Source organism: Mercenaria mercenaria, chromosome 14 (assembly GCF_021730395.1).
Source record: "Mercenaria mercenaria strain notata chromosome 14, MADL_Memer_1, whole genome shotgun sequence".
In the NCBI taxonomy this organism is placed as follows: Eukaryota; Metazoa; Mollusca; class Bivalvia; order Venerida; family Veneridae; genus Mercenaria; species Mercenaria mercenaria.
This window is the reverse complement of record NC_069374.1, coordinates 13,062,555-13,088,108: the sequence shown is the minus strand read 5'-3', so window position 1 is coordinate 13,088,108 and position 25,554 is coordinate 13,062,555. Positions and strand designations below refer to the sequence as shown.

The 25,554-nt window shown below is 35.7% G+C and overlaps 1 protein-coding gene across 1 annotated transcript; it reads right to left on the bottom strand.

Moving 5' to 3' along the window:
• Window positions 1–4,928: 4,928 nt before the first annotated feature.
• On the bottom strand, window positions 4,929–23,617 carry LOC123526411 (uncharacterized). The gene is made up of 2 exons (XM_045305544.2): window positions 22,685–23,617; window positions 4,929–8,724 (listed from the first exon to the last, which is right to left on the bottom strand). Exons 1-2 carry the CDS (start codon window positions 23,313–23,315, stop codon window positions 5,579–5,581), a joined length of 3,777 nt encoding a protein of 1,258 aa, XP_045161479.2. The 5' UTR covers window positions 23,316–23,617; the 3' UTR covers window positions 4,929–5,578.
• Window positions 23,618–25,554: the final 1,937 nt, after the last annotated feature.

Genomic DNA, 25,554 nt, shown 5'->3' with positions numbered 1-25,554 from the left:
ATTAGAAGAAAATGCCGGGCGACTCTTACTTGATACCTCTGACATAACTGCCCTAGATGTGGCTGATAGACAGGGGCAAGAAAAGGTTCATGTGAAGGGATTGTACATATCCTGAAAGGTTCAGGGAAAACAACCCTAAATTGACAAATAAACTAAGCCAACATAAAAGAAATTATCAAAGTGAAAGAAAAACTTTTCTCAACAAGCGACCAGGCAGACAAAATATGGCTTACATGGTGTAAATATCCTTTTCAATGATTAGAATAATATTGTATTGCACATAATGTATTCAGTGAGCACCATTTATGTCAACATTATTAAAACCTTTTTTCTTAATATAGAAAGTTCAGGTGAATCAGAGTTATTTTATGGATGAAAGCAGGATGACGTGTTATACTTTGAGGCCCTGGTCCATCATTCTGTGCCAGATTTGTATTGTGACAATATTCATCAATAAGTTAGTTTATTGAAAGAAAATAAAACATTTTTCATTAAGTTACATTTATGATTATGTGGAGAATAGTAGTTATTGAATATTTAACTGTGAGAGTAAGAGTGCATCAAAACATTCAGATCTTGAAATATTGGTGTCAACGTTATGGCCATTATGTCATATGATGCAGGTAGTAATGAGGAACAAATAAATCCATCATGTAATAACAGAGATAAAGAGAAAGTGCAACAAGACCTTAACTAAGCACAGAACGCTGAAGCGCACACCAACATAAGGGCGTGTAGAATAAATAGGCCCTGGTAAAGATGAGGTACCATGGATAGCTCTTGGGTAGCTCCAGAGGATCACAGAAGGTAACCGGGTAACGTTAGCACTTTATATCTCTATATTAACCATGTTTTCGTCCCAGTTCGGGCCCCTTTGGTAAGGAAGTTTAGCCATACGTTACACGAACATTTGGTAATAGGTTCAATAAAGGGCATGTACCTGAAGTAGCTAAGAGGTACTATAATGGACATATAGGTACAGTTTGAAATCTGCAGTAAATTCGATGATATGTAATACACGGATATGGGGTAGAGGAATTTTATATACGATGTATATGCCGATACAATTTTACGTTTTGACCCTTATTTAAGGCTCTACGAGCTGGGTCCATACAAGTAGTATATATGAAGTGTAGGTAGATGTATCCAGTTTCATACTCAATGAAATGACTGCCAAGCTCAGGTGTTTAGGAAAAGTACTCAGCCATGAACAAACTTTATCTTTGAATTTGACACGGATGGATGTTCAAATTTTGTGGATAAGGAAGCAATACTCTACGTCAAAATTATGAGTTGGTAAGTTAAAATTTCTAGATACATTAGCCGAAATTCGTATCAGTCCAAATTATGGAGATACTAGTTCGAAATTTCGAGAACTTGTCCAGATTTTCTGAGTTAATAGTTAAAAATGGCCCGTTCCTGGAACCAATGCCCTTCCATATTAAAAGTGCACTTGCAAGAATGATAGCAAATAAAAAGCTAGACGATTTCCTCACATGAAAGAATACTACATTTCAATCTTATAATTACAGTGAAATTTCGTTCACTCCACTTGCACCAGAACAGAAAGAAAATGCAACTGTACATGTTATACCCTACCCCTAGGTATACTATAAGTTCTTATAGTATACCTAGGTGTAGGGTATAACACGTGCAGAGGCATTTTCTTTCTGATCTGGTGCCAGTGGTTCGCAATTTGTTCGAGTATTCCGAAGTTCGAGCCATCAAACAAACATTATAAACGGATTTTGCCGGGACCTGACGATGAGTCCGAATGATGGATGGTGTTCGAATTATCCGAGTTCAAGCAAACGAAGTTCGACGACTGTAATTGTAAGATTGGGGTGTAGAATTCTTTCATGGAGGAAATCACTCAGCTGACTTATGGGAGGTCGATGGTTCTAGCCTGGAACAAAACGGGCCCGAAATAATGTCAAGAGGGGCATATCTTCCTCCACCATCAAATCCTGTACATTCGCGATATGACGTAAATTGTGTCGTTGTGACTTAAATAAAAACCGGCCAAACTTTCTTTTTTGTTATGTTATTGTTAAAATAGCACAGAATGTAATGAAACTTTGCACGAGTGTGTCGTTCTTCAGCGTCTATTCCACTAGTATGTATATTTTTATGTATAAAATGTTACGACCGAATTTGTATTTTGCGTTCTTATTAAAGTTTTTTTTTACTTGTTTCCTTGATGAAATCGACGCAGTGGTCAAATTATATGAGGCACAACTTGCAGACCAGTCTAAAAATCCTAGCATCTGATTAGTTGGTTCTGAGCTCAGTCTAGAAATTGAACAATGACACAGCTGCATTCTTAGACTGGTCTATAACCTTGGAGTCAAAATGTTTTCAAATTATAAACTGGTTCAAACATAACGTGAGACAGTACAATGAAACTATTTTATTTCAAACATAGACATATCATTTTAGTACACACTTAGAGACATACTATCATGCGTGACATGTTTATTGTAAATAAATATATTGAAACATTTTAGTAGGAAAATTAATATAATTAAACGAAAAGATAAAAAGAAGCCCTATTAAAACTTAAATATTATATCAAACATAAATTAAGAAGAAAATATAAAAGAAATAACACATTTATGATTCTGAAAAAGGGTTATACAGACGTTTTAATTTGATGAAATAGGTTCATGATATACAGGGATTTGTACAATTTATTTCAGAAAGAAGACATTTTATGGAAGAAAATCTCACACTAAAACGGCCATTATCTTACAATTTAGCTTTATCGATTAAGACTCTTCCAAGAAGACATTTGATAATAGAACAAGTTGGAAGGATTACCAACGAAAGATTATATAGTATATCTTCTTCAAATATCAGTTTTAAGTGTTTACAAAGGGTTTGTATGTACTTTTATTACAATGTTATTTTTTCATGCCCCCCCCCCCCCCCCTCCCCAGTTGGCTGAGAAATGACCTCTCAAAATTTAGACCCAGAAACCGCACCAGAGGCCCTCCATTACCTAAATATTCATACTAACAATGCACCAGAGGTCACCATTTCAGATCTGTATTTCAAACATTTCCATAGGGGGAGTCCTCCCCGACCCCCTAACATGGGCATAAGTCCCCCGTTCCCGTATCTAACCGCCTCGGTGGTGACATCTTCCTTCTAGACTGATCCTCTCCCCATCTCCCCCACCCCCAGTCAAATATTTCTGGATCCCGGCCGGTATCACAACAGGTGACGGCCCCATTTTTTAGCTGCTATTTTGATATCCAGTTTGGTTAATCCTATTTAATCCCCCGTCACGAGTGAGTGGGGGGTGTTTAGGAATGGTCTCCGTCCGTCCGTCCGTCTGTAACAATTGTGTCTACTCCATATAACCCCTTGAAGGATTTTCATGAAACTTGGGTCAAATGATCACCTCATCAAGACGATGTGCAGAAATCTTGAGTCAGCCATGTCGGCTCAAGGTCAAGGTCACAACTCAAGGTCAAAGGTTTGGAACAAATTCATTGATGTCGCACGCGTCATACATGGACTATAAAATATACTTAACAACGTCAATGCTTCCACCCAATACCATCAAACCTTTCACTATCCATAACGCGGCGGGGGATATAGCTGTCTTTCAGACTGCCTGGTTTATATAAATTTGTTGTTATTTCCATTGTGGTGAATGCTTCATGCTTATTTGAACCACCCTCAAATCCCTACCTGAAAAAAACCGTACCGGCGTCATATGAGATACTGTGACCTTGATCCCACTGGAGCTTAAATCCATGATCCCCTAGTTGAGCGACGGACGCCTTAACCACTAGACCCCCGCTCCCATTCTGATCTTCCGTTTCATTCAGATATCGTGCAGAATGGTTAGAAGGCCTTTTGTAAACGTAAGGCTGACACATCTTATAATGCAGACCCCGTCTTAGAACAAAAGTCTGTACGAGTGCTTAATCGATTCAGCTAAATATGTGATATCGCGAAAATGTATGACAAATCATTCAACATAACATATAAACGTCAAAGTATAATCCTAGATAAAGAAATAGTTCTTATGATTTCACCATTCCTTCTTTGTAGCTTAAAATACAATCATATCTGAAGATACTTAATTTGATACATGTTTGTATTTAAAATGATTTTTCTTTGCCGTGACTCTACCAAGACAGAGCTTTTAGTTGAGACTAAATTTTGTTAAAGATTTGCGTTAAACACTGTATAACTGCTATTATACAGTAGCAATTCTTTAAAGAATTATAATTATGCACTTATACCTGTTTCGTTCTCACCCCTCAGAATATATGAACATTGAAAAAATGTCTCGTGCTTGTTTTTAAATTATTAACGAATGTTAACGTTATGTAATGATGGTTTTAAGTAATAAGAAGGGACGTCTAAATTTTATATCGACATACATTTATCTCTGTACCTATCTGAAGTGAACAAAACAGAAAATCTCTTCTTTTGCACAATTTCATATGCAAACTTATTACAAATATAACCTTGTTAGAGGGAGTTCACAGCTTGGCTATGTCGAATTCTGATAGCGACACAATGCGTTGCAAAGGTGCATATGTTTTGCTAAGGATAGTGGAGTGGAGCACATCTGTTTTTTGTTTTTGACATAATTATCACCCTCATCAAATTCGTCAAAATCCCAAATCATTATATCGTCATCACTTTCAACATCGGTATCATCAGTTTCATCATTATTTTATAAGTAACACTCTCATCATCTGTGATGTCTTCCTCCTCATCATCATCGTGACGTCATTGTCAGTTTCATCATCATCGTCGTCGTCGTCATCATCATCATCTCCAACGTGGATTATTATAAAAACAATAATGCTCCCCAAATATATCCTGAACACAGGAATACGAAAAGAATGGAACGGCGTGTTATCTGGCAACTAATGCTGACAACTTTTGCTTTTGCTTATCAAGTTTCATTCAGGTTCCATTTTCAGCAAAGTTAAAAGTGAAAAATGGGGAGATAAACGAAAGATATTTAAACGAGAGTTATGTCTCTTGCACGTTAAGTTTAATAAAATTCTGGTCAGTAGTAACAATGTTATAAAAATGTAAAATGAAGTATAAAAAGGGAAGATAAGCTAATAATTATTTTAAGTATGTTTCAAGACCTTAGCAATTTGTCTCATTAATGCAGTTAGTAATTAAGAACCTTGAAATTCCATACTGTTCCATCTTCTTTCGCCATACTGTTTGAGAGGACCACTTTGCAATATACAAAAAATGGCTAAAATATACGGTAAAGAAGAGAAAATAGACATAAATATGTCAACTAATGACACTCTTAGTACAAACTTTATATTTGAGCTGATAAAGATCACCAGTCATATTTCCAATTCATATCCTAAACCAATGCGACACAAACTGTCATTCCATTTACACTGGTTCCAATAACTCCCCACTTGATACGAGACCATTGCAACTTTTAACACGGATGAACATAATCGCTTAAAAGTTTACACGTGATTTTAAACCAGTTCAAGTAAATATCAAAATGGATAAGCACATTCACTATTACTTCACAGCACACGAATATTCCATGATTTTAAATCATTACAGGTGTTTATGTTACGTGCGACAACGATGTTTGGCTTACATTAGTCGCCAAAGTTGCTCTGCTAGAAGAGACAGAAATTGGTCTCGGTCTGCCGGACTTCATTCTTTCAATAAGCCCCTTGTACATTGCCAGTATTCTTCTGTTGAAGAGGAAGGCAAAGAAAATGAAAATTCCTTGAGAACAGTTAAACACAATAAAAAGAATCCCTAAAAGGTGCAATATAATGCAGATTGCGTGAGAAGATGGTCCAGCGAATGCACTTATGACAGACGAAGCTAGTCCGAAAATCCAGGTGAAGCCCATAACCGTGGACATCCGAATGTATAACATTACGTCATCTCTTCCGGACATGTGCTTCTTTATGGAGGATGTGCGCACGCTCGATCTTGCATCACGTGTGCTTGCCCTAATGCAAATAATCGTCCGTATAAACATGACTGTATTCCCTAGCAAAATAAGAATCATAGGTCCTCCAAACGCAGCCATTGATGCAACTGGTTGCTGAATCCAACATCCTATGCTGTAAACATGGCTATCACCGGATATATCCGAATCCGAAGAATTTGTTAGGTCTGAGTTTTGACTCATCCCAGTGGTAGTGACAGATTTTCCACCATACCCGATGTCTACCCCATCTATGAGGTCTGTGAAGTCTAGGACTCCACAGAAGGTAACTATAAGAAGCGGACTGCCCCATGCGTAAAGCAAATACCGCGGGTGATATTTCTTTTTCTTGCGAATTCGAGTTAAGATACACTTATTGCCAAAGGTTCTAAAGACATCAAACGACATGACATTCATCCAAAAGAACGATGCGAGGAACAGGTAATGCAGCAACATACCTACTGCAGAACACAGCCATGCTTGGTGGGGCTGAATCCAACCAGAAGTTATAAAAACCAGCTCTCCCATAAACAAAGAAAATGTAAGATTCATTGTATTCACACCTGGCAAATTTCTTAGTTTGTCGAATAATCCATATGTTATCAACACAGATAGCATACAAATAAGGGAGATAACTCCGAGAATGAAAGTTAGGTAACTCTCAGCAATAACAACTTTGACGAGATCCTCGCCACAAGCAAGTGTCCATTTTCCAGCGGCGTAAATCCTCTCAACGGCAACCCAATCCGATGGAGTGCAGATTCCAACTGTTCCTGCCTGTACGTCAACATATGCATATTCGCTCATATTGTATGTACGGTTTGCGAATCCTATCGATTTATTTTCAAACAAATGGTATTCATCTTTACTTAGGACGACACGGCCACATTTCTCATCTGCAATTTTTGGCATGTTGCAGACGAAAACAAAGCTTGATATTTCAGTCTGACTTAGATTACCCACACGCGATTCAATGTTCACTGTCAAATCATATTCTCCTGGAAAAAAACGTTCACCTGTCTCTTTCAATACAATGACAGTAACATTTTCTCCAGTTGCATTATCATATTCGTTACTGATGTCAAATTCAGCATCATCCAACATGGGATGCACACCTTTTTTGCAAAAATCATCTATTGACGTTCCATGAGGTGTATTTTCTACAGCCTGTACTTTAAAGTTTGTACCGTTTATTGTCAAACTGAAAGTGTTGCTGTTTATTAAATTACTCATGGACTGTACAACAGTTTTGACAGATTTTTCAAGAAGAGTTCTGTTTTTATGTGCCGGTTGTAGAACAAACGAAATTCGAACCGACATTCCGGGGCTCTTGTCCCATAAAGATTCAGTAACGTCTGTCCACCCACCTGACATATCATCATGGTGAATTTCATCCCCACCGTTTATTTGCTTAGAATCTTCCGGACTTTTCATTTTATTACTTAATTCTGATTGCATTTCTTTTTTCGTTTGTCCTTTCTGTTTTTCTGGCATTTCAACATTGCCTTCTTGACTATTAGATCCATACACCACATACGAACCCTCGTCGTTTTCCGGATGAATTATAGGACTATTTATAACTTTATCAGACCTTGTGTGATCACGCTCCCGTTTTGTTGCCAAACCTTCCGTTGGTTGTGTCGGTCTTATATCAACTCCCCACTCAGGCTGACCAAGTTGTTTTGACGTTTGGACATTAGAAACTAATTTAGACGGAAGCGGGGTCGTGAAACGATGAATTTCGATTATATCCCCAGTGCGATTTGCTAGCTCTGTTGAGTTGACCAAACCTAAAGTCAAATTCTGTATTCTTACTTTGCTTATGTTAAACATATTTGCAAGGTTTTCAATGACTAGACTTTCTATACCAGCAATTCTCAACATATAAATATCTCCATACGTGATGTTTTTAATTGTAAGAATGATCTGTAATGGTTCATCTGTATCTTTAAGGTTGGACAAATCATCAGGATCGGTAGAAGGTTTGTCGTCAGAAATCTTCTCACATGTTCCTCCTACTAGTTGATATCCATCGTAGCAAACAATAGGACGACATTTTTGAAACAGAGGATCGTATTTCTCATTTACATTACATGTGACTGACACGCTCTGGGGACTTGCTGTCGTTGAAAAGAGTATGTGTGTTTTTCCATCGAAACCGAAATTCATGAGAATAGAAAATGATAATGGAAACGGCGAATTATCAGTTCTGCTTCCATCACCGATTCGTGTTGTGTGGTAGCGCATTGTACTGATGACGTCAATATGAGAACACTGGTGTATCATCCGGGAAACTGCGGGATTTAACCTGCGCACGCATCCCATTGAACTGGCAGTAAATTCTTTCATCAATGTGACTTGATCAGTTCCATCAGACAGTGACAACGGCTGCATGTGTTCGCAATCAATTTTTGTCGTCCACGCCTGCACAATAGTGACGTCATTGCATTGAGCGCAGTATACATTCCTATACACGAAACCTTCATGATCCTGAACTGGAGTTTGCCTGATATCAATAATGCTCTCCTGGTGCATACGAGGAGAAAATGGTGTTCTATTCTCGCAAAGCTCCCAGATGTTAGAACGGACAAACCCCAACCGGCACGTGGAGATGACGTAAATAGGCGTTTTACTGTACCCAGTAATAAGAGTGCAGATGGCGCCGCGTTTTTCATACATGCGTCGCATATTGAACTCGTCAGAGTTATGAGTATCCTTTGTTCCAACGTCAAGCTCGACATCGACAAGCGGGGCTTCTTTCGGTACATCTGAAATTATAAATGAAATACATTAAAATGTTGTAATGTGAAAGAATGCCATAAATAATAAAGAGAACGTTAACACTAACTGGTACATATATTTTCATGTGAAACGTCCTATTATAGGCCACTATTAGTAAATCAGAGGAGGGGACTTATAAACATCTGTCCGTCCGTCACGTTGCCCGTCAATCCGTTAGTTGCATAAAGAAGAATCCTGTGATAACATTTAGAGCGTAAGATATTTTTCATTAGAAGATGTCCTTTAATTCCGTCTGTTTGTCTCTCCATCTGTCCGTCTTTATGTTTTTTCTGTCAGTCAACTTTAACAGAACAACCATGAAACTTAAATCAAAGATGATAAATTATTTAGAATACATGCAGGTCCTTCTAGTTAGTAAGTACAACATCGTGGTTCTCATGGCAAAAAAATATGACTAATGCTCCTTCTAGTAGTTTTGATTTAATAAATGGAATTAAGGAAAACAAAGTCATGAAATTCGAAACTAATATCGAGTAGGGCGGAACATTTATACGTTCTCTGAAGTGTAATTTACAAACAGCATATATTTGTATTTAGATGTCACTACGCATGAACACACTCAATAGCTGGTGAGAAACTTCCAATGGCTGCAGCACACATCAGGATCCATTTTAAATGTCTGTAAATTACATTTTCTTGAAGAATATTGTCAGTCCTGAATAAAAATTAAAAAAAAAACAAACTTGGTTGTCGTGTTTGATGCAAGAAAAAATATTTTCAGCCAAATAAACACATTGTAACACCTGCTAAAATGGGACCCAAATTCTAGTGGTGGGGTATGACTTAAGTTTTCATGACAAATTATGTAATGCTATCATTCTATTATGAAAACACCTGTCATTGTCATTTGATTTCAGCAAGAGGAAGAAGAAGGAAACGGAGAACTACTTGAATCTGCTATTATGCAATGCGCCATTTTCCTATTTACTGTCTGTATATCTATACCAATATTTCGATATTAAGGATGATGTTCGCTTGTCTTTATACATGTAATTATTTCTTGCTGATGACATATTTATAATTGTTACATAGATAGGAAGATAAGCTGATAAGGCACGTCCGACTTTTTGATAAAACTATATCAAAACTAAGTTCATGTAACGGGGCTCTTACACATGCGCAGAAAAATGTGAAATTCACCACATTTAGCAATACCACAATCTAAAAATAATGTTCGTATACTGTTATATATGAAGGCAATCAAAATCTCTGGCAATATTTTGTTATTCATGAAAAACAAACATTTTTCTTTTAATCTGAAAAAAAAGTCATATCATTTAGTTTCTAGGAATAAAACCCTTTGATTTGCATGGATTTTTTTTTCCAACTTATTTGTTATTCCGGCAGCAACATTTCACCGCTTTTTCTCGTGATTTTATGACAGTTTCAAATTCATTCTAAAACATGAGATATGGCTGGGTCTAGCTATGTGTGACTGATTTGTGAGCATTATCCATGTTATATAGAATATAGAGGGAACAGGATTTAGTGTACTCACGTCAACTTTAATCGGATGTTATGCCCAGAATAAGAAACATTTATTACACAACATCTAGGTAAACAGAAAGTAAACTTGTTCACACTGGCTAAAGCTTTAGCAGATCAGGCGGTTGAGTGGTGAAGTACACAGAAAGAGTGGACAAATATGCAAAAAAAATAACACATTTCCGGTCTTGTAAGTTTGTTTCATAGGAATTTCTACCCGTTATGTACCGACTCAAATACAAATGATGGATACACCTGGAACGTAAATGAGAACGAGTCTGTTTCTTAGCACACGTGTTCACTAAGCTGAGATCTGTACAGTCTGACGGGGAAAGTTAGACTAGACTAAATGTATGTTAAGATAATAAACGTATCACTAGTCACAGATTGAATTTGTACTTACCCTCACCATTCTTAATTTCTATTATGAACTTGTCCATCTTTCAGTTTGGACAGTACCATTAACTGTTAAAAGGAGTGCATACCAAAATGATACTGATTGAACGGTAAAGGTAAACTTAGACATTGATCATGATCTGCACTTGTCGCAAAGGCAGAACCAGTCGTATCCAGCATGATAAGGGTTAAAAGCTTGCAGTTGTATTACTACATGTCATTTAATTGTGAAAGCAACTCATTTTTACAGTACAATAACCAAATTAAAAACATCTGATGAGGGTTTTCTACTTTTATAGTTAATATCCATTAGAAAAATATGCGCTTTGTATATGTACATTTATATGTCTTTAGAGATTAAGTAATTTAGTAAAAATTTAATCCAGAGTATTGATACACAAGATGGTTTTTTGTGTGTCTTATTTAGGTCATATGACGATATTTAAGTTTTAATGGTGGACAAAGACCCCGGTTTTCATACGACAGGAGAAGACACCTGCGTACAACTACAGGCCATCTGGATGAACGAATTATACACCTCACACTGTAAGAGACTAGAAATTCTAACAGGAGGTGGAACCTCGGTAGGACCACTGGTTATCTAGATGAGATATATTGGTGAGAAAGGAACACGTAGTCTTGAAAAAAGCAATAGTTATAATGAAAACAAACAGTTTGCTCAAATACACCATAACAAAGCATTGACACTTAGAATAAAAACAATGTCGCTTTGACAAAAATAAACACCGACATAATGTAATACCGTGTGACTCGTTTCTTATCTTTTATCATCCGCGACCAGTAGATGACCTTTGTTAACAAGGAAGAATCGGGCGATGTCTTGGTTTACCTTTAATCAAGTCAACACGGTAACCTCATTCTTCTCTTAAAGTTATTTATTGCCCGTCTTTCAGTAAAACATTTTTTTTTATGTTAAACTTAAGTCTGCATTTTCCATTGAGAGTTGATATCTAACGTTGAAATATTTCAGAGAAAGATGCGCCTGATATATCTTTAAATCCATTTCTGCCCTACTGGTACTGATGATAAACCCGAACAGAAAATGAAGTTTTTTTACCTGTAACTTTTTTATTTCTGCAAATTGTAATCAATGGTCGGTATCAAAATAAAGCTTAACCTTTGCTGAAAACTTTACATAATTCAAATTTATATTTAGTAAGCAAACTCACACGAAGTGAGGCCCTGAAAGGGGTATGTAAAAAGGGGACTGTATGAACGTTGACTGATGATAAATTCGAACAATTTGTCGTTTACAAAATTTTCTTGGTATTATTATATTGAAACTTTCCCCAAAAAGCTGCAACAGTCATTCCTGACAAGTAAATGAAAAGTTACCAAATGTCGAGCCTTCATGTTTCAACAGTGAGCATGCGCAAAAACCCCTCTTCCCAGTAATTTTGGTAAATATTTTTTATACAAATTTATGTAAGTCATTTATTTATACAGAATATTTACCAATTTTGTTTTTGTTTACACAGTTGGTGTTGTAAGTGAAACTATTAGATGGTGGTTCAATTTTATAAATAATCGATGCAATCGATATTTCCAAGGTGTCGACTTTATCATCTGTCCGGGTTTATCATCAGTACCAGTAAACATTTTGCTAGATGAAAAGATTTTATTGTGCATAAATGATAAACTGAATCTCATAACCCATACATACACGTTTGACTGACTTTGATCACTATCATATAGCGTAACATACTATCTCGTTTGAAGATGATTTAACTAAAATTCTAAAATGAACTGGTCCATCATTCAATTTGGGCAGTACCATTAATTATTCGAAGGGGTGTTCAATGAAAATTACAGACTGAGTAGCGATCAGTGCAGACCATGATCAGCCGTGCAGGCTGATCTTGGTCTGCACTGGTCGCAAAGGCAGAATCACTTGCCGCCAGCAGGCTAAAGGTTAATAATCAAGTATCTGTATCACCATGTATAATTCAACTTTGCTAATAATTGCAGAGAAAAAGATGTGCTTTGAAGTAATACTATGTTATATCAGCAAAATTCTGATGATCTATGATAAAATAAAAACATATATTTCTATCTGTACCAATTTGTATTTCTGAAAATTGTCCAATTATTGTGTTACCATTTATCATACTAGTGAATATGCTTTCCATAAAGTTAATACTACGCTGTATTTAGAGATATCTGATGGATATATTCGGCAAAATTAAAAAAGAAGAATAAAAGAGCAAATTCTGGCATTTATTCCTGCAAAAACAAGTAAGTGACAAAAATGCAAAAATGAAATTTATTCACCCCCATCCCCCTCCCTCCCCAGATTTTATTGAAGTTTAAACTACAGTTCGCTATGCGACAACTACATAACAATTTTATATGACAATTAAAACCAAAACTACAAAGGAAGAGTAATGAAATTTCGCTATTTTGATATTTACATATTAATAATTTATAAAGTGCAAAATAACATATTATTTATGTGTTGTATATTCTAAGTATGTGGCAATGACACGCCCGTCATAACATTTAAAAACTATAAACCGTCATATTTGACTTATGCATTTTCAGTAAACAATTTATATCTTAAAGCACTTTAAATTCAATTTTTATTTATAAAATAATGTTTTTGTTATAATACATTATTAATCGTATGTTTGCTAAAATCAAACATATCTGCCTCTTTCCCCTTACCTGTAACCCTGATATATGGGGCAGGAATTTTAAAATGCGATTTCAGCTGTTTTTAAACGCAGTTGGAAGCAAGATGTTGTTGACTTATTTCAAATATTATTTATATCATTGTATTCCTTCTTAGTTATACTTTCATGTCATAACAGTGATAAAATTTGTTCCAAATGAGAGCAACTTAAAATTTGCATTTAAAATGATAATTATTGACTCAAAAACCTCGCATACGTCTGCCTGGCGAGATCTTAGGATATCTGACTGAAAATATGCAACTAAAATAGGCAAGCCAGTTGATATTGTTCGAAATATTTTTTAATCAACCTGATGTAGAACATTATTAATTATTTTTCCTGATTCGCACCTTTGTCACCTTCAACAAAAGTGCCCTATTTATCATACCAAGAAACTTACAGTCAAGGGCACTTTAAATTGAAGACGCCATCAAATACTCGCGTCTTCGATGCTATTAGCTGGAAAATTTCGCAAGAAAATGTCTTAAAGACACAGATTTTATCCTCAGTCTGACATTTTAACGTTGGTCATCGTTTTATCTAGTACTCGTTGATAGCGATTAAAGTTCAAACCAAACAAGTTTAAGATAGACAAATGACTCGCCATATGGCCGTGTAAAGGTCCTTACGTTAAGGTCAACTAGCACAGTTGTGGCGAGTTTTATACTGCTTTAATTAGTTTTACGTCATATTGTCTCAGATAGATTAATTATCATTTCTTCCCGATACTTAAGAGTGATCTTGAATGTTGAAATACCTGGGAAATATATTGATGCAGTGAACGCATTATTGGCTAACGACGTCATTTTGTGACCCATGGTTTTGCTTTAACCGCTGTCTGTGTATTTAAAGCAAAACACTTTAAGTTAAGAAATGATGTTAGCTCAACTTGCGCGACATCGGCTTCGCCAAAATAATAGAACTGTTAATGCAAGCATTTCAAGTAAATTACCACCTGAGAGGACCTATAGGCCGAAACGTATATATAAATACAAAGTGTTCCTTCTGTTTAGATGTGTTTAAATCTGTTAAAGAAGCTGCAAATGATAAAATGTTGAACTCTTAACATTTTTAAGATTTTCTTTTATATAAAAAAGACGCGTTTCGCAAAATGACCTAGTTTTGGCTGTTCCGCCTAAAAAAAAAAAGATTCCTCCTGGTTTAATTTGAACATGTTAGAATGGAAATAGATTTCCCAATTAAACGTTATTATTGAACTGGCAGTCCCTATCACTGTTTCATCTTAATTAACCTGTACCCTGCTAAATTTCTAACATGGACTGGTCCATCATTCAATTTTGGCAGTACCACTTATGATTCAAAGGAGTGTTCACTGAAAATTTACTGATTGAATAGCGAACAGTGCAGACCATGATCAGTCTGCACGGATGTTCAGGCTGATCTTAGTCTGCACTGTTCGCAAAAGTAAATATCACTTGCCGCCAGCAGGCTAAAGGTTAAGCTCAAAACCTGTTTGATCCTCGTATACCGTAAACAGAGGATAATACACGAGTGTTTTTTCGTTTTAATTTAATTAAACGAGTTGAATAAAATAATAACATATGCGATATTCTGTCGAGCATTTTATGTATATAACGTCAATGTGGAAAGACACAAATAAAATTTTCTTTTTACCACATTTACCTACTGAAACATCAATTTTTCTACCTATTATAGACAAATCAATTCAATAAACGTCTCACATACTTAAAATGACGTCAACGTCAAGGATTTATTACACAAGTGTGTTACACAAATTATGTAATGGCTTTATTGCACGCGATGTCAAACATGTGATAAAAAGGGGATATTACATAACCGTCCCTTCATATTGAATTTATTAAACGAGTTGAATAAAATAATAAAATGTGAGGCTCTGTCGAGCATTTTATAAATTTGATTTAACGAGTTTAAGAGATTCAATATGAAAATACACAAATGTTACATTTTTATCTCATGTTAACTATTCCTTCTGAATTATCGAAATTTCTTCTATCTTTACCTATAATAAGCCAAGTCAACGTCGACGTCAAAGCTTTATTCTTGCATAAAACCTTTGTTTTTTGCCGATTTCGACCATGCACAAACAGGGGAAAAAGCGTGTACAAACAAGGAGCACGTGCTGTTGGTGAACGTTTTGAATATGCTGTTGCGGGTCCAACGTAAGCAAGTTATGGATCCCGAATCAATTTTGGCCGAAGTCGAAAGGTCCTAGACTTATGAAATCTTTTCATCTGCATTTTTATTAAAAATATCATTTTTCAACCTAACTTTACTTTAACTTGTAGTAGGTGCTACCTCTCTTGATACGCGACTGCATTGACGTTCCGTTTTATTGTATTATTACGCGTATTTGACTCAAAGTAAGTTTACACGCCGCGATTTAATCCCTGAAAATGATATGCAAACAATATTTACAAAAATACAATTTCGTTTTTCAAATTAATTTGAGTCGAGAAAGTTGACATGCTAACTTTAAATCTTACACTAAAAAATGTTTGTGTCTACTTTACACATCTATGCAGTCTACTGATGTAGTGATGATGTGTAATGTAAAGCATAAACATGACGAAGCGTTAAGTTTGAAGGATTTTTCCATAGTTAATGAACACTTGATGAACAGAAGGTATTTATTATATATTTTTCAATTTATTTATAGATCTCACCAACCATGTTTGAGTTTATGAATTCAATATAAGTTGATTATATCGATGTTGGAAAAATTAAAAATTTTGTGTTTATCAAACTTTGATCACGATGGGGTTGGGTGCAAAGCAAAATTTTCTACGTTATAGGCCTAGAGATTTCATTTCTAACGATATTAAGAATATAGGTATCGATACCAATTTCTATTGCACGATAATGTTTACATTTAAACAAGAGGACCATGATGATCCTGAATCGCTCACCTCTTCCCACATGACCCAGTTTTGAGTATGACGTCGTTTTTTCTATTATTTGACATAGTGACCTAGTTTTTGAGCTCATGTGACCCAGTTTTGAACTTGACCTAGATATTATCAAGATAAAAATTCTGACCAATTTTCATGAAGATCCGTTGAAAAATATGGTCTCTAGAGAGGTCACAAGGTTTTTCTATTATTTGACCTATTGACCTAGTTTTCGAAGGTACGTGACCCTGTTTTGAACTTTACATAGATATCATCAAGGTGAACATTCTCACTAATTTTCATGAAGATCTCATGAAAAATATGGCCTCTAGAGAGGTCACAAGGTTTTTCTATTTTTGAGTCGGCTAAAGGCTGAAAGCCTTTTGACGAGTCCTTGCTATCCAACGATTCTCTAAATGGACCAAATAACACAGTGAAGGGATGTAGTTCTATTAGATTTCTCAAACTTCAAACAGTTCACTGCATGAATGAAGTTAAGTTGTGTCAATTCCCTTTGCTATGACCAATATACGATGTAATCTGTCATATTTATGACTTGTAATTGTGCAATTCTCGAATGTAACTCATTAAGCATAAATGTGCATTTTAAGAATTGCGCAGGCTTACAAAGCTTGGGTAACATCCAGCGAAAGACAAAAAATAGTTCCAGCAGGGCTCCAGATAAGATGCGTATTAGCGTAAATTACGTATAGAAATAATGCAAATACGCATGTCTAATAATTTCTAAGCGTATAAAAACGTATATAAAATTACAGAAACGCACACAATGCTTTTTTAAAAACAAAATCTGAATCGTCTGGACGCGTTAGGTAACATAGCCCATCAGCCTTAATTCTCCCACATTGAACGTAAACACGCATCGTATGATTTCTATAAACTTTGCGTGGGTTGAATTTTGCAGTCAGTAAACGGAATAAATTATCGGAAGAAGAAGCTCTTACTGGTTTGTTTAGTTACTACTGATATTAAAAATGATTTTAATTCTTATTTTTCGAGAAATAAACAAATCGGCGAAACATTAAATTGTATTTTCTTGTAGTTTTTGAAATCGAAAGTAGATCGTCTATGTTTGGCGAAACGAAACAACTTTTTTATGAAAAGATTTAAATAAGAGGTAATTTAACCGTAAACTTCAATGTCAGATACTGCCAATTGCTGCTAAATGTCTTCGTATCATCACAATTTGTAAAATATATTGTTCAAACTGGAGAAAAGTGTAATCGTATCCGGATATAATATTTTGGGTAAATATCGAGCTGTGTTATGAAATTTTAAGAAAAAAACTAAAAACAAACTGAAACTGGTAGACTATACTGTCAGTACATCAATCATTAGCCGACTCAGGCCATTCAGGCCTTTGATTATACCTACTGGCCTAGTTTTTGACTGCACGTGACCCAGTTTCGAAACTGACCTAGATATCATCAAGGTGAATATTCAGATCAATTTTCATGAAGATCCATTGAAAAATATGGCCTCTAGAGAGGTCAAAAGATTTCAATAATTTTAGACCTACTGACCTAGTTTTTGATAGCAGTTGACCCAGTTTCAAACTTGACCTAGATATCATCAAGATGAACATTCAGACCAACTTTCATACAGATCCCATGAAAAGTATGGCCTCTAGAGAGGTCACAAGGTTTTTTTTTATTATTTGACCTACTGACCTAGTTTTTAAGGCACATGACCCAGTTTCAAACTTGACCTAGATATCATCAAGATGAACATTCTGACCAATTTTTATGGAGATCCATTCACAAGTATGGCCTCTAGAGAGGTCACAAGATTTTTCTATTTTTAGACCTACTGACCTAGTTTTTGACCGCACATGACTCTGTTTCGAACTTGACCTAGATATCATCAAGATGAACATTCAGATCAATTTTCATACAGATCCCATGAAAAATATGGCCTTTAGAGAGGTCACAAGGTTTTTGTATTATTTGACCTACTGACCTAGTTTTTTAAGGCACGTGACCCACTTTCAAACTTGACCTAGATATCATCAAGATGAACATTCTGACCAACTTTCATACAGGTCCCTTGAAAAATGTGGCCTCTAGAGAGGTCACAAGGTTTTTCTATTATTTGACCTACTGACCTAGTTTTTGACGGCACGTGACCCAGTTTCGAACTTGACCTAGATATCATCAAGATGAACATTCAGACCAACTTTCATATAGATCCCATGAAAAATATGGCCCTTAGAGAGGTCACAAGGTTTTTCTATTATTTGACCTACTGACCTAGTTTTTGATGGCATGTGATCCAGTTTCGAACTTGACCTAGATATCAGCAAAATGAACATTCTGGCCAACTTTTATGAAGATCTTGTGAAATATATGGCCTCTAGAGAGGTCACAAGGTTTTTCTATTTTTAGACCTACTGACCTAGTTTTTGATGGAACGTGACCCAGTTTCGAACTTGACCTAGATATCATCAAGTTGAACATTTTGACCAACTTTCATAAAGATCCCACAAAAAATGTGACCTCTAGAGTGGTCACAAGCAAAAGTTTACGGACGGACGCACGGACGCACGGACGGACGACGGACGACGGACACCGCACGATCACAAAAGCTCACCTTGTCACTTTGTGACAGGTGAGCTAAAAAGCGTAAGGGACAGACTATCAATTTAAACCAAGCAGAATTGTGTTCTGTCTGCATCTCACTCACTACACCTGCAAATATTGTGTAAAGACAGGATGTCGTGTATGCCCTTTTCTCATAACTCCGAGCCTCTAAAGCTAAAGTTCCTATCGATATATCGGAAAAGGGGGAATCATACTTATTTTACATATATTTAATATTATAGAAATTACCACATCAAGAATGTCCGTTCGGCATGTATAAAATATGCACTGTTTCTGTTGGCCCTGGAGATGCATAAATAAAACATGTGTCAATTAACAACCTGAAACGGCCGACTTCGATCGGCTAATGTCAGCTGAATAGTCTTGTTTTTTCGATATTTCCAGCACTTTAGTTGTGTTTTATGCAAGAATAGCGATAACACACGTTTGTTTCGTGAAACAACATCTGCAGAATCCCTCGGGCTATGTTGGTACACTCGCCCTACGGGCTCGTGCACCAACCAATCCCTTGGGATTCTGCAGATGCTGTTACACAAAAAAACGTGCGTTAACCCTACATTACACTGGTGTAATACGGAAATTGTGTTACGGCTTTGTTTCACGCCCATGACGTGAAATATGTGCCAGGGATTTGGCTATGAAAGCTGGCAATGATAACAGTGGTTTTCTTGAATCACGGAAAAAAATGGCATAGGAACGTTATATACACCCAAACTTCTAAAACGATTCTTATTTTTCTACAGCATATAATATGCCTTTTTATCAGACAATTCAAATAAAACCCGTGGACGCTAAGGCATTATGTTTTAACAGTTTAATGATATTCAGTTGCTTTTTCCTAATACATATTGTCCATGTCAATGATATATTACATATAGAAATACTACATACATATATAAAAATATGAATTAAACCCTATTAGAACAAAATGGGAGAAGTCTGATAAAGATCCATCAAATAGTTCATGAGAATAAGTCATTTAAAGGTATTTCTGCTTTAGCTCTAGCGGGATCATAAAGGGACAATTACCCATTTGAACTAAATTAAGAGTGGACTTTACAATGATGCCACAGACCAAAGTTGTTAAGTATCCATCAAGCGGTTCTTGAGAAAAGTCTAGTTTTCCTATTTCTGTAGTGACACCTAATACACTGAATCTGAAAGAAATTGAAAGTCGACCTTATAATGATGCGACAGATCAAATTTATCGAAGAGAATCCGTTTAAACGTATTTCTAATTTTACCTCTATTAGCCCCTAAGGACCAAGTGTACCCCTTATGATTATGCAAAAGACCAAGTTTGGTGAAGAACCATTAAGCGGTTCATGAGTAGAAGTCATTCACAGTTATTTCTAATTTTTAGCTTTAGTGGCCCCTTAAAGAGGCCAATTGTGAACGAAATTCAGAGAAGACGTTCAAAAGATGTGACAGACTTATTTTGATGAAGATCTATTGAACAGTGTAGGAGGGGAAGTCGTTTAAATGTATTTCTGTTTTTAGCTCTGGTGACAACTAAAAGGGACCATCTATTTCCCCTCCCCCACAACCTATTGAACAAATATTACAGAGGACGATGTAATGATGCTACAGACCAAGTTTGATTAAGATTCACCAACCTGTTCATGAGAATAAATTGTTTAAATTCATGTCCAGCTCTAGCGGTCTCTAAAAGGAACCAAATGAACATATTCGGGACGGAACCTTATAACGGCGAGTCGACCCCTTAAAGATGCCAAGCATCCCCATTTGAACAAAATTCAGAGAAGACGTTATAATCATGCTACAGATCAAGTTTGATGAAGATTTTTAAGCGATTCATTTAAATGTGTTTTTTTTTCTCTCTCTATTTTTAACACTAACGACCAGTAAAAGGGACCAAGCGCCCCAATTTGGACACATTTTGGAAAAATCTAGCAAACGATCCATCAGATGAAATGATTTTGAAGGTATTTTTACTTTAGCTCTACTGGCCACTAAAAAGGACAAAGCGCCCCCATTTGAACCGGAATTTAGAGATCTTATATTGATGCTGCATAGCAAGTATGATGAAGATCCACCAAGCAGTTCATCAGGAGAATTATTTTAAATGTTTCTCTAATTTTAGCTTTAGTGGCCTCTAAAAGAGAACAAACGTCCATATTTTAATGAAATTTGGAGGGGACCTTATGCTTACTCTACAGACGAAGTTTAATGAAGATCCATCAAGCTGTTCACGGGAAGAAGTCGTTTAAATGTTTTTCTACTTTTAAATCTGGCGGCTCCTTACTGGGGCAAGGTAAACCATTTCAAAAACCTTGTTAGATATTTATATCGGACGCTATTGACCGAGTTTCTAGCAGTTTCAGAAGAGAAGATGTTTAAGTAAAAATGTTGACGATGGAAGACGGACAACGGACGACAGGCCATTCACCTACACTTAGTAATAGCTCACTCTGATCAAATTTCAGTGAGCTAATAAAATATTTATAATGATTGTGCCTATGATAAACACTTCATTTTATGAAGGTAACATTTTAAGACATACTAGCTGCTTTCACTTCAAACAACGCATTTTGATGTTACGCATTATATACACACTTCACAGGGATACAGAATCAATGTCATCAAAACATTGATAAAACAACACCTATTGTTCATTACCCTTATATAAAACTAGAAGATCCAAAATATAAGAATGGGTTAATCATTTTATAGATAAATAATCATTAATGCAACAGAAGCGCAAATGTTTTCAAATGTTATCCATTTCAATTCTAAACATAATGGCAGAGATGTTGTTTTAACAGATTTTCATAATAATATGATCTTTGCAGCTTTATTCTTTAATTATTTAAATATTTAAAATTCCATTTGTTGCAGCTACTCAAAATGATATCCCAATAATCAAAACAATTTAAGAACCACTTCCTTTTTCTAAACTGGCACAAATTACGATATACGTTTCAGAAGAGCAATATCAGACGTAACATTTCAAGACTTAAAATTGCAATTTTTACTCTCTAGCGGTCGAATTCGCATACATTTTAGGAATACATTTATAACACTTTAGTAGATTTATACGCAAAAACGACTCATAAATGTGTCTCTTTAATGAAGTGAGTGAGTTATATTTTACGGCGAACCGACACAAAAAGGCCATATATCGCCGAACTCTTTAATGAAGAGAACAGAAAAAATTGCATTCCTGAAACTTAGCAAGATTTTCTGTAAATCAAAGGGGATTGTTATGTCTTTTAAGATAAATCAAATGTTATGATTTCTTCTAAATTCGAAACGATACAAAAAGAAATGTTGGATTTATATAACAGTTATTTACTGCAATTAAATCATTAAAAGACATGTAAGATGCGGTAATTACACAGAGAGAAGTAATGTTGCTTCCAAACAAGAGCTTTGAAATGCCTCATACAACGAGAAAACTCATTTCAAAGGCAACCGTACAATACATGAAACTGTGCAGATAAAAAATGCTATTCACAGCATTGCATGGGAAGCTTCCTCTAGGAGAAGATATGTTTATAGCACTGGTCGAGGTACATTTTAAAAATGTTTTCACTCAGACTACAGTAAAATATAAATATATCATCAAACTGTTCACTGCCTCCCAGTTTTATCTACTACTTTATTGTTCTTTCTGTCAAGTCCGTGAACACAAGTACAGAATCGTTCTGTTGCCAAGTCGTAATATGATATAAAACGATCTCCAGATTAGGAGTTACTAAGTCTTAATTAGAAGAAAGAAAGCCGTAAATACGAGTCTGAAAAGCCTTTTTTTAGAATTCCATTATGATAATGTATTTATACACATGCTATTTTTCACAACAATCATATATGTATATTTACCTGTAGAAGATGGTTCCCTTTTCAGGATTTTATCAGACTGCTCCAACTGAGTTTCGGGACTGAACACAACGTCGACGAGTTCTTCAACAGCATGTAGTTTAGCTTCCAGCATATCGGAAGATGTGTCACCGTTTCTACCTCTGTGTTCGTTTGTATTATCTGCGTCTATGTCGGTGTCTTTTTCAATAGCAGAGACAAGTTCATCTAAAATTTCTTCGATATTGGCATCAACATATTCAAACAAATTTTTCATATCAGCTTTAAAGTAGCCATTTTCCACTATGGAATCTGGGCCTCCAGTAGTAACCGTTTCGTTATCCATATCGACCTCACCTTTTAATTTCTCAGCCTCTTTATAACGCAAATAATGTTCAAAAAGGTCTAAAAGTTGACCAACATCAATGTCATATAATTTGTTCAGTGTCAGTTGCCCGTCTTTTTGCTTATATTCTGTGATTAAATATTCAAGTATTCCAACAAGCTTATCTATATTTTCTTCCCCAGCATCAGTATCTCTGGAATTGTTAGTTCCCGTTTTAACCAAGAGATCGTACGGATCTTTGGTCACAGGAGCACACATTGTTGCTGTTAACAAAATTAATAACCAAAGCATTCTTACTACACTATTCATCTCACACTTTCAAAATATTGTAAGAATTAGATTTTTTTTAGGGAATTCTCTTATGTCAAAAGTAACTTGTAACCAAATGAGAAACTGATTCTACCATGTCTTCAAAAGCTTCGTAAATCCATAAGCACTCCACAACAAGACAAAACCATTCTTAGTAAGGATGATGGTTATGACAAAAAGCTAAACTAATCCAGCGAAGAATGAGCCTAAAATTATGAAACTTTAATGTCACTAGTGACGAATATTTTTCCATCGTAAACTCTCTGAACCGAAGACTTTCAGAAACAATCAGAAAATGCGTCTTAATATTTGAAGTTATCTGATGACCAGAGGAGTTCAGTTTATCTGCCTGATGATAAGGAGAAGATAACAGGGCACTTGAAACAGTGTTGATTTCCACTTGAAACTAATCGCTAACTGCAGAGTGCCCCTTCATACTTGACATCAAGTATGAAAACAATAATTGTTCAGTTGATTAACGGGCGCGCGCTACTAGAATGTAAGACACGGCACGTGCCGCAAATGCGCATGCGCCCAGAGGTTGTGATATTGCAGGGCCAACATTCTTAAATGTAGGAATGCGAAACAGTCAGTTTGCAGTAAAATATCAAATAATGCATTCTGCTAAAAGTTTGCATATTTTTGTAGTTTTAGTTTTTATATTTTTGCAAAACTGAATAGATTAAATATGATTTACGATAAATGTAACACGACATCGTTTGTTATATTTAACATTGTACAATGCTTATGGTAAAATTAGAAAAAAAGCAAAAACGATAGTAAAATGGTACAAACATTATTAACATTAAGTTAAGTTGTAACGGTTTCTACATATATTGCTAAAAGAGGTCAGTTCGGCTTATTTCTTATTACTGTTCGGCAGGGACATAAATAGACATGTATACACTATAAGTATATACGGTAAATCTTGCCACGTATAACAATATCAATTTCAATATTTGTTCCTAAGACCGCTGTCTGTGGGACATACACCATTTTAAAAATACTTTTATTTCAATTGTTACATATTTCTTTGATTGAGGTACATGTTGGCACGTTCTGTATCGTGTGACAAAGAATGCTGACTGGTACCAGACCAGATAGAAATGCCATTGTACATATTAGACCCTATCGATAAGAGAATGCCATTGTACATTTTATGCCCTACCCTTATGTATACTATGACTGGCCAATTCGTTTCACATTTACGGCGTGTTTCGACGTGGGCAACCGGCTATGCATTCGTTTGGCTCCCCGGCACTGCCCGGGTTTATCCAGCGTACGCCAATGTGCGCCGGTCTTGCGAGATAGGCATATCGGCAGCTCATATATTTTCGCGATATAAAATCGTGTAAACGTTTGGAAATTTGGGTTAATTTCAGTAAAGGTAGAAACTTACTGCAAGAAATATTTTGCTTATTTGTACAGGACACAATAGAAAATCATAAGAAATTTGAAATTCATTTTCTTTATTTGCGGCTGACGTTGCCGGCGTACGCCGAAGAGTTAATTTATTAATAAACCGGCAAGATTGTTTTTCTTGCCGCTCACGTGACCGGAATTTCCTGAGTTGAGTGAAACGAATTTGCCCACTGTACATGTTATATCCTACCCCTATGTCTGCTATGACAAATAAATGCCACTGTACATGTTATATCCTACCCCTATGTCTGCTATGACAAATAAATGCCACTGTACATGTTATATCCTACCCCTATGTCTGCTATGATAAATAAATGCCACTGTACATGTTATATCCTAGCTACCCCTATGCATAGTGGTAAGCTATAACATACATACACGGTGGCATTTTCTATCTGCTCGAATAGACCTATATTAACTGCAACGAGTTTATCATTACTATATTTGTATGATATGCTGTAGAACTTAAGGATACTAGTATCAAGTAAAACATGTGTTGGCGGTAAACTTTTGATATGATTATCAAAACAGAAATAAAACGACTCTTAAAACTTATCTTAAAGTAAGGATGTGGTAAAAATCTTATTCGCTTTATCATTCTAGTGGATTTGTTTTGTTTGATAAACAGAACGAAGCACACCACTGTTTATTTAGGGCTAGACAACGTGATATCAACGATCCGTTCGCTGATTCTGTTAAAACGAATTTATATATTTTCAAATATTAATGTTATTTAAAGTGAATTTGTGTTGAGATATATTGCTATACAATTCTAATCTACATGCCCAGTGCGAAGTACAAATCGTACTACAAAAGG

Bases quoted from the DNA above. Each gene is read 5' to 3' on its own strand.
- LOC123526411 (XM_045305544.2), bottom strand. From the start codon at position 23,315: ATGAATAGTGTAGTAAGAATGCTTTGGTTATTAATTTTGTTAACAGCA. The intron at 8,725-22,684 runs GTAAATATACAT...TTATAATTTCAG, and splicing joins AAGGGAACCATCTTCTACAG to ATGTACCGAAAGAAGCCCCG.